The sequence below is a fragment of the Sinocyclocheilus anshuiensis genome, unplaced genomic scaffold (genome assembly GCF_001515605.1).
Source record: "Sinocyclocheilus anshuiensis isolate Anshui unplaced genomic scaffold, SAMN03320099.WGS_v1.1 scaffold257, whole genome shotgun sequence".
In the NCBI taxonomy this organism is placed as follows: Eukaryota; Metazoa; Chordata; class Actinopteri; order Cypriniformes; family Cyprinidae; genus Sinocyclocheilus; species Sinocyclocheilus anshuiensis.
Window position 1 is genome coordinate 2582107 of NW_015539889.1, and position 11096 is coordinate 2593202.

Sequence of the window (11096 nt, forward strand, 5' to 3'; positions counted from 1 at the left end):
AGTGATGAAAACAAGGAGAAAATTTAAAAGGGCAGATTTATGGCATTCATTGGTTAAAACTGGACACAAATGCATCACTGAGTCATTCAGAGATGTCAATGTTTCACTGTAAAGAGTCTTTCTGAAAATAAAAGGCTTGACTGTATCCACTGAAGAACAATTAGACACACCTATGACGTTTTAAGATCATTATTAAGCACCAATATTTCACAAGAAATATATGGCTGATTCTTCAGGGCAAAACTGACAAAATTAAACTTCTTCAAATTTTGTTAACAAACAATTAACTTTGAATTTATAGAAGAAATAGTTATGTTTTTTAATTAAAATACTAATATTCTCAATATACAAAATATCAAATACACACTGCTTTAGTAACAATAAATAATAAAGATATTCATTCTTTACATTTCTTATCATCAAACTGTCACCCAGCTGATATGTTGCCCTGTCACTTCAATTGAAATAATAAATAAATAAAAAATAACACTTGAATTTATTTTCTATAAATTTATCTAAATTATCTATACATCATTTTAAATCATTTAAGAGACAAGAAAATGTCTCCTACTTTATAAATTGCTTAAATATCAGCTTCAGTCTGTTTCAAACATTGATACCATGCAGATCAGGAAATAACAGCAGCTAGTTAGTGTGTATCTGGTGGTAAAGCATAGGGCCTCAAGTGAGAAAAACATCTAATTAAAAGTCTCTTTGATAGCTTGTTACTTTGCAGTGCTCATACATGGACATAGGTCTGAGATTGTTGCAATAGCACGTCAATCTCGAAGTATTCACCTATAACTTAAAATGCCACATGCACGCTCTCTTCCTCATTCAGACCACAAACCAAACCACATCTCCAGCAACACAAAGTTTTTGGAGTCTTTCACCAAACATCTTGAGTGCCTGGCCAGAGCTTGTTCAGTGCTCTTGTATACAATCAAGAATGCTACGCTCCCACAGTGCCTTCAAAAGCCCTGAATTAATAATCGTAGCACTTTTTAGGAGCTATGTAGATTAGCTACCAGTCATGTTTGCTGCCTTAAATTATTAATGAGTTGTTTGCACCTCAACTTGACCTTCCTCCTGATGCTGCTGTCTCCAAACAAACTTGCATACAAGCAGGATGAAGCAGTGTGAGGTAAAGTGCCAGGGCTTTTTATAGGAGACATGCTTTTACTGAATGAGAAGGATTGGAGCGAAAATAAAATGGAATTGCAGAAGTCAAGCCAAACTACTTGGACCTGTGACTGTTGAGGCAAAAGGTCAGAGAAAATTACTTTCCCATAAAGGGACGTCAACCGGCAAGGCTGAAAATCACCAAAGCAAAATACTGAATGACGTGAAACAAAACAAACCAATGAAAATAGCAGGTTGTATGTCCAGTTTTCAAAGGAAAACATTTGTCTGATAGAATGCCTTATTTTGTGCAGCAACATGCAAAGAGAACGAAAAGGATTAAACACACTGAACTCAACACATTTGTGAATTTCTTCATTTAACAACACAATTTCCTCATGTGAATAAGTATTCTGATTTATAGAAGTAATCAATAGTTTGCACATTGTAAAAGTAACGTCAGGCATTAGCATTGGTGACCAACAAAAATTTTGGTTATTCCAAAACTCGAAAATACTTTTCCCTACAAACAAGTCAACTAATCAAATTAAAAGCCTTTTACAAGCCAGAACAGCCATTCACTTAAATGTGTGTCCGTTCCCATGTATGCCGTGTGGAATGGTGTTTATAAAATTACAAGTGCTGAATTACAAGACGAATGTCACCGTTTTAATTATTGGCCTGTTGTTGTAGACTCATGACTAATCATCGCATAAGAAATGGGGGGCCTCTAGGCGGGACAAAAAGGATTGTTTACTGTAGAGTCTTGCCCGATGACGATGAGCATGGCCCTTTGCTCATTTAATATCAGTGGATGTCCGCCATAGACTCCAATGAAGCAGTGAGTTCAATGAATCATAGGCACAGATTCATGTGTATTAAGTAAGGGATAATCAACGGCGAGCCGTGCATTGTATGTACTTGTAAACATTGACAAAAGTAATTCTCTGCAGACGTTTAAAAATCTCCCAAAATACTGACTCTTCCTTAACTGCTATCAAATGTTCTCTAGAAACATACAATCGAGCAATTTACAGTTAGCTAAATCCAAATTTTAAATATATTTAAAAAGAAAATCTAAAAGCTGTCCTTGACGTGTAAATGTTTTTCTGACGTCAGGACGTTGAAGAAATGTAGGTAGCAGTTTGACTTCAACTGATTGCCTTTTTTGGGCGGTGTTTTTCATCCCCCCTCCCCTTTGATATTAGTTAAATCTACATTTCAACTTGACAATTTCTGTGCTTGATTTTAAGTCTGTATCTCCCTCTAGTGGACAATATTACTACCTTTTTCATTTTGTTTTACTTGGTAGATAAACCTTGAAATGGAGATTCTGCTAATCTTGTCTGTAAAACTACTTCAGACAAGCAATTACCATATTCAGTGGCAAATAACATTTTCACACAAAAACCACCACAGTAGTAACTAGTTTATTTACTTTGTTTCTAAGCCTAATTTGGCTCATATATCCACCAGAAGAGACTAATAATCCTCTCCATTCATAAACCTTTTTTTTCTGATGCATCCTTTGTGATCAAAACTCCTAAACATTCACTGTAGAGAAATTATATAATTACACAATACAGCATAACATCTTGAAACGACAAAGTTTTACTTCAAGAAAATAAATAGCTACTTCAAAAAGTAAAACGTGAAGGAATATATTCTGCAAGAGAAGGTTTGGCATGGAACAGCCAATAAAAATCTCCAATATGTATATACGATCTTGTTGAGGGCCATGAGAAAGTTTACATTAAGGCAAACGATCAGTGCACAGGCATGTATTAAACTCTTATGCACACACACACACACTAGTATTAACAATCACACACACACACACTTTATACAGCCAATTGATTGGAGCTCAACTTCAACAACCTAGCATGACGTAAACAGTATACCTATTGCTTCAGCAAACTTTTCCAGCTGTGTTAGCGACAAAATGAGAAAACAGAAAACAAAAACACAGAACATGTGGATGAAAACACAGAACTGAGTTTTGACTTAAATAGAGGGCGACCCACAGGCCAATGATAAAGCTGAGAATAGCAAATGGCATACTGAAAACAAACGCAATGACAGGAACAATAGTGTTTGCCCTTCATATTCCCTTTGTCACAGTCATTCGTGGTTGGTGGCATGCTCCGTTGATGAATGAGGTCCACACTGTAACCTCAGTGTCTCAGATGAGTTCATGGAATAAGAAAAGGCCTTGAGTTTTAAAAGGCTTCTCATTGGTACTGTCTATAGTCTCCAAATGATGAAGCAGGCATGGGAGCAGGTTCTTCTGCAAACTGTGGGCCTGTAGAGAAAAGAAGATGTTGGCTTCTCTGTTTTGATTTAATTATTACTTTTGAATATTCACATTTTAAAAAGTTTTACTCAGTTTCAAAGGATGACTCTGCACACTTACCAGTTGGGAATTGTGCTGAGGCAAACCTTGTAATCAGAATTCCTGCACCCTCTATTAATGCAAGCAGTATACCTCCCATTGCAGCAGAGCCAACCATGGCCACTGGTCCATCTGTGATGAGACAAAAGATTAATACCACACACATAAACATATGTTATTCTTTTTTAAAAGAATAAAAAAAAAAAAAAAAAGAAGAAGAATGCACTTAATATTTATTAACTCACTTACATGACCACATCATTATCCACATTTCTTTGGGTTTGGACTTACTTCTTGCTGCTAAAATGGCTCCTGTCATGGCTCCACTTGTGATTGAGTTCCAGGGGTCTTCTTTGCCCCTCACCTTCACCAGTCCACAATCAATCATGGAGAAGAGGCCACCCCACACAGCAAAGCTTCCTAATGATGACAAGCATTTGTATTGTGTAATATATTTTAAAGTAAACCCAAGATGTGTGATGCAGAATTACAATACAAATTGGTTAATTTAAACGAACAAATATATAAATAAATAAAAATGAGCTATTAAGATTCAGTTATCTGCTAATCTTGACAACCTCAAAATGGCCAAATAGTGGACAATTAATCCAGATTATACATTAATAATTTTTTTAAATATATTAATCCTGAATATCACTCAGTCACAAATAATTGTTTATTTTTTTTATTACACAGAATCTGTGCCAATATCATGGACCATAACTATGTCAGCATCACTTAGCCATTGAGTGTAGTTTGGGCTCCTCCTCAAATCTTATAAATGTTGTCATATGTCTTGTCCAGTCTGTTTTTCTTCATTAGTAACATGCAATTATATAGGTGGTGTTGAATTTTGTCTTTAGCTCCTTGCATTCTTTCTTATCATGTAGACAACAGGTTAAGTAATGAATATGCAATATAGTGCATATATTTAGCAAAATGCTCCTCTTTATAGTTATTTTTTCTAGCTGACTGATGAGCATATGCATGCCGAATGGTTATTCTGAGGTAAATATTGTTACGTGGCGTTATTTACAAGCTTAACACGTCTTCCACAGTTTGAAACACTGAATGAGTGATTACATGAGACATTTCAGTAAGTTGTACTGTATCTATAATATACCCTTTGGTGTCCATTCATGATTATTTCGTACTATAGTAGTAAAGAGAAAGATATGATGGGTTCACGTGCCGCTTGACCTGAGGTGCTAAGGCGATTGCTCATGCCATTAAAGAGCGCCAAAAGGGTATTTATTGTTTGAATTTCATTATGAATTTGGCAGAATTGTAAAGCTGATACTTTGTTTATTAAATGGTAACAGAGCACAAAGCTTGTTGTGATTACTGGACGGCAGATGTGCTACAAATAATATGAAGTTCACGCAACAGAACACAGCATGTAGACCAAAGATCTTGATAAGACAAAACCATATTAGTATCGATTCTAAATGAGAATTGTTAACGATACTGTTAATGTCCACACAGCTGTTGTAGTTTGTTCAAGTTGTGCACAAAATAGACACTGCTTTTCTGCACTTTTAATTCGCACGTCTCCATAATTTTCGATCTCTCTCCTGCTGCCACAACTGGAGCTGCTTTCAGCAAGAGTGCCATCAGTGCTGCTGTTCGGCAGAGATGAGGACTGTTTGAAAGTCTTTTTTCCACTAAAACTTTGAAGTGCATCATCTCAGTTTATTACGTCAACATAACAAAAGATGTGATCGCAAAACAAGCAGGAAAAAAGGCATTACATGCACATTTTTAAGTCATCACATGTAAATTTATATAGTCGTCAGTGGCAATCTCAGCAAAAATATCACTTGCAAATTCATATTGTTGGTTGCAAATGCGACAGTTTTAGGCACAGTCTGGAGCCCTGTGTTACAAAAATTTTAAATAAAAGTTTCAAATGTGATCGCAAAACAACCAGGAAAAAAGGCATTACATGCACATTTTTAAGTCATCACATGTAAATTTATATAGTCGTCAGTGGCAATCTCAGCAAAAATATCACTTGCAAATTCATATTGTTGGTTGCAAATGCGACAGTTTTAGGCACAGTCTGGAGCCCTGTGTTACAAAAATTTTAAATAAAAGTTTCAAATAAATAAATGCATTTCCAATTATCAAACAATCCTGAAACAAAATGTAAGTTTCTACAAAAATATGAAGCAGAACAACCGTTTTCAACATTGATTATAATAAGAAATTTTTGAGCACCAAATCAGCATATCAGAATGATTTCTGAAGGATCATGTGACACTAAAAGACTAGAGTAATGGCTGCTGAAAAGTTCCAAATAAAACATTATTTTAAAATTTTAATTATATTTCACAGTATTAGGGGGGTTTTTTTGTACAAATGAATGCCACTTTGGTTTTACTTTAAAAAACATAAAAATAACAAAAAATCTTACTGACCCCAAACTTTTTAGTTTTTCAGAGTGTATCACTCTGCATACATGTGGCAATCGTGTGATAGATAACCTTTGAATTTTACATTACCTCCTAGTTGTGGAGCTCTGGTCCTTATGGCTGTCAAGCTACCCCTCATTCTGTGATTCATTCCCTAAACAGATGAAAAACAAAAAAACAATGTCATCTTAATATTGGACCCAAGAAGAACTTCATGCAGTTAAACTAAAATAATACAGCATCACTGTATCATCAGCATGGAGAATCACTCACAGAAGGAGAGTTTCTAAAGCCTTTGACGGCCTGAAAGATCCCTCCACCAATGGCCCCCATGGTGAAGGCGCCCCCACAGTCGTCCACTATCCTCCAGGGGCTGAGAAACAAGGAGAGGTCATGATGATGAGAACGATAACAGTAAATAAAGCACACCTCTCCTACTAACCACCCATGCAAAAAAAGTACTCTGGTAAACACGGTTTAAAAACAATAACAATATGGTATTACCATGGAACACCTCTAAAATGACTTAATTTTTGTTCATGAAAATCCTACTCGAACAAGTATTCATAATGTGTCCCAATAAACGAGACAAAAAGCAAGTCTTATAAAATATAAAGGCCTTTCTTTAGTGCTTGTGCTTTCACGTCTTATTGCTAGCCGGTTGATCTACAGATCCCGCTGCCCATATGTTAAAATAAATGATATATATTCTGTTTTTTAATAGCTCAAACATTTAAATAATAGATATTATTAGTCAACATAATATAAAAACAAAATCAACTGACCACGGATGCCGGTGTTCTGACAAATAATGCTACCTATCAGATTATGCTACCAACACTGTATTTATCCTACTGTAAGAGTAGGTTTAGGGTTAGGGTAGGTGTACATGTTAATAAAGCCTCACACCTTATTAATATCATGCTGGAAGCCAAATCTGATAGGTAGCACTTTTCGCTATTGAATGATGCTACCATCTGTTTTAATAGGAGGTAGAACACCGGCAGAACAAGGTCATGTGCTTTAGTGACAGCATGAAGCCTTCACTGAAGGACATCGCGTTGAGTAGCGTCCATCAAACCGACCATATCACGATAATTCGAGCATCAAACAGCCTGACAACTAACCAGACTATTTAACAGATATATAACTGTTTAAAATGTATAAAACAATAAGTAGTTTGGGGCTGTCGGCTCACCATGGCTCCCTCGCGTACTCCTCCATTTTGTTCTTTTCCTGTTCGCACTGACGTATTCAGACACGTGCTGTTGCTGCGGGTTACGTCAGGCTGTTCGCGTGTTCTTTTGAGAAGGGTCTGGCTGCTGTTTGTAACCCTTATTGTCTTTTGTTCTTAATTGTCTTTGTAATTGTATTTGCTGTTCTTCTATTAAATAATAAAAAAAAAATAAAAAAATAAAAAAAAAGGGTCTGGCTGCAGCTTGGCGCTTGCACTCTCAGACGTGCATTCTCAGGCTTGCACTCTCAGACACTTGCGCTTCCGCTAGCTACGTCACTTGCAGTCTTTTATTTGTTTTTATTTTGTTCTATTTATTGATTACTTTTTGTTTGAATCGCTCAACGTTTTACAACAATAGCCAGGTGGTGAAGACAAGAAAAAAGAAACTAAATTACAATGTCACTTGCAATCGCCACTTGCAAAACGCTTAACAAGAGACTTTGCACATGCGTTCATATTCTGCTGTTCTGTGGCCACGGATTTGCGGGTCTTGTCTTTTTCTTGCAGGACCCTGTAGGTTATGGTACTAAATTAGTTTTAATCATTAAATCACCACCACAGCGTCTTGTCTCCAGTGGCAACACGCACGATTTGTGTCGATTGCAAGTGACGTCGCAGGTATCAGAGAGTGCAAGTGGCGATTGCAAGTGACTTCGTAATTTAGTTTCTTTTGTCTTGTCTTCACCACCTGGCTATACTGTTGTAAAATGTTGAGAGATTCAAACAAAAAGTAATCAATAAATAGAACAAAATAAAAAATAATAAAGACTGCAAGTGACGTCGCTAGCGGAAGTGCAAGTGTCTGAGACTGCAAGCCTGAGAATGCACGTCTGAGAGTGCAAGCGCCAAGCTGCAGCCAGACCCTTTTGGTTCTTTTGCGGTCTCTTTCTTTGATCGTTGTAGAGGACCCTCTAGTGGCAGTATTTCTACCAACTGCAACACGTTGACAGTGAGATAATAAGCAGAGGTCCCCAAAATGTGTGAACCCACATGAAAAAATACTATAGTAATTTATAGTAAATACTATAGTGTTTTTGAACCATACTATAGTAAAGTACTTGAATTAATTTGTTGTGGTAATTCTATCGTTGTTGTGGTAATATAACAACTATAGTAATATAAACAAATTACTTTACCCAATACTGTACTAAGTTTTATATAATACAACTATAGGGTATATTATACTACAATACACTACAGTTTACTGTAGTAAAAACTAAAGTATACTACAGTAGCCTATTTATTACAGTTTATCAGTTCACTATGGTTAATACTACAGTATGCTGTAGCATTCATTAACAACGTGTTATACATACTTTAATATATACAGTATAATACACTTTACTATAGTATGGTTCAAAAACACTATAGTATTTACTATAAATTACTATAGTATTTTTTCATTTGAGCTCCACCTCGTCCAGAGGCTATGATGGCCTCCACTCATTGTTTTCACCTGGGATTAAACTAAATAAGATATAAGAAGCTGTAGGCCTAATTGTGCTTTTAAATTAGGCTATTGCTCATTTTGACTTGGAATTGAGATTATATATCACAATTATGCCTGAAAAACTTCAACTTCTAGTATCTCGCAATATGTAATGAAAGTTGTCAAGTGACTAATAAAACTGAGCTTGTCCTTTAGAGATTCTTCTTTGGGCCCAGAGGAGATGGAGCAACTCTATAAATTAGTAGATGGCTCTGCATTAAAACAAGAACTCAAGAATCTCTCTCTCTCCCTCATGTCGCCTTTAAGTCATTGCAGTCCTACGGGCTGTTGGCTATGTTTCCATTATTAGGAAAGGGAAAGGAATGAGATGCAGACTGAGCCTGTATTGAGAAATGACCAAATATAGACATTTCAGCAGTGCTGAGGGTTAGTCAGGAGCAATCAAAATATAAACTAGCTTGCTTCGATTCCAATCAACTTTCAAACTCTGAAGGAGAAGTCCACTTCTGAAGGGCTCTGAAAATGATGAACAACAGACCTTTGCAATCCAGCAATTACAAAGTAATCTACGCTTTACTTTAAAAGCAATAATCTATGTACTGCAATAAGCATCTGCCATTTATTTGAAGACTATAAATCTACAAGAAAAGATTTTAAATGTGTAACCTGTGACCAAGTTGGATGTAATTTTCAGTGTTACCTCACAAGTGGCTTTAAAGATAAAAAGTGTGTTCTTGTGTTGTTCTTTTTCTTTGACCGTCCTACATAGCCTTCATGTATAGTTCTTTATTCTATTGACCAAATGAGCTAAGCAGGATTATGTGGCATTTGCAACAATGCATTAGATCACTGACTTTTCCATGCCCAAGGAGCTCATTGTACCTCTGGAAGCGTGTTACAGCCCTTTATTAGGATCTGTGTGATCATGTAAAGAGCTAGTATTCACTAATACTAGAATCATTCATTCTATCTATGGTTCTGAACTAGACTCTAAAACTTTTAGTACATTTTTATGTCCTCATACAATGATTCAGTTAGATTGGAGGAAACGAAAAAGATTAACAAGGTCAGTATTGCATAAGGTTATATGAAGCTTAAAAGAAGATAATATGATGACAGAATTTTCATGTTTGGGTGGAGTACCCCTTGAAGGAGTTTGTTTTGATGTTAACAGACCAGTGATAACTACAACTAAAACTAGTTTCAAGATGAAATCCAATAAAAAAAATAAATAGATGACACACTGATAAAACAAACATGATTCTGATATTTTTTTCACAATGACCTGAAATTAATAAAGTAAAATCCAATGGACCAATCATATCTTTATCTGGCATATTCATCCAAAACTAATTTTATTTTCTAGCACAAATTGAATTATCATAACATTCAATTGTAGCTTTTACTAGATGTGCTCTTGAAGAGACTGAGGTCATACAAGCATGAAAATATATTGTCTTCAAAGCACGTGAGGTACATGAACCTTTATTATGTGCAGAGATTGCTTCCATTCCCAAAGTAAAAACTCACTACATTTTTTATGTTTTTTGATAAATTACAAATGGATGGTAAAAAAAAAAAAAAACACTTTACAGTGATTAACATTTATCAACTCAATGGATTACATGTAATTTTAAAGGAAAACTCAAAATAAATCAAAATAAATATTGTATGTTTACACAGTCATATTCACAGATCTGATTATCCATTGCTTTCTCTTGAAAGCTGAAATCCTGTTCTCTTTCACACCCAATCATTCAAAACAAGGTATTAAAAATTCCGCAGTACCATGGAAACTATATATTATTTGTAATTTTTGATTAGAATCCCACCTTTATTCCCTGATCAGCAAGAGCTTTTACAATAGAGATTCCCAAACCCAAAATAACTAGGATAAAATCCAGACAATTATTTGTTCTTACATAGTTCAATTCAGTCAGCTATAAGAAGATCCAATTTGACTGCAGAAACAAACATCTTTTCAACATCCACACATACTGTATCAACACACATTAGTAAATCTATCATATGAAATTATTAATTTAGTGCAAATGACAAGCAAGGCATCAACTCTGCAGTTCCATAGGCCACTGAAGCCTCTGAGCACCCATGACTGCACCACACTTCCATTTCTTTCTATCGTCCAGTGTATTTTGTACAAAGACTCCTGGGTAGAAGCAGTTGAATATCACCATATATACGAGTCCTTGCATGTTTTCCATACTATAGGGCAGCTGTAAGACTTTTTATGGAAGATTCTGAGTAATGATCTTCTCAAGGTCTGTGAGATGTCTGTCCTTTCATTCCTGTCGTTTTCTTCACCCATAATTATCTCTCTGCATTGCCGGCTTATTGCAAGAGCTCTGGTAATGCAACCTATGAAAAAATATGATTCATGGTGAGTTCAAATGTTCAACATCTATCTATCTATCTATCTATCTATCTATCTATCTATCTATCCATCTATCCATCCATCCATCC

At 35.6% G+C, this 11096-nt stretch overlaps 2 protein-coding genes across 2 annotated transcripts in view; both read right to left on the reverse strand.

Moving 5' to 3' along the window:
- Positions 1-2536: 2536 nt before the first annotated feature.
- On the reverse strand, positions 2537-7225 carry timm17a (translocase of inner mitochondrial membrane 17 homolog A (yeast)). Its single transcript, XM_016482382.1, has 6 exons — positions 7127-7225; positions 6202-6301; positions 6019-6082; positions 3806-3934; positions 3536-3646; positions 2537-3424 (listed from the first exon to the last, which is right to left on the reverse strand). Exons 1-6 carry the CDS (start codon positions 7150-7152, stop codon positions 3354-3356), a joined length of 501 nt encoding a protein of 166 aa, XP_016337868.1. The 5' UTR covers positions 7153-7225; the 3' UTR covers positions 2537-3353.
- A 3025-nt stretch (positions 7226-10250) lies between these two features.
- Positions 10251-11096, reverse strand: part of LOC107685741 (leiomodin-1-like) — a 4382-nt gene continuing 3536 nt past the window's right edge. Inside the window, exon 3 of the mRNA XM_016482441.1 lies at positions 10251-10991. Within this exon, the coding sequence (XP_016337927.1) occupies positions 10965-10991 (27 nt within the window). The 3' untranslated portion in view covers positions 10251-10964. The remainder of the gene's footprint in view (positions 10992-11096) is intronic.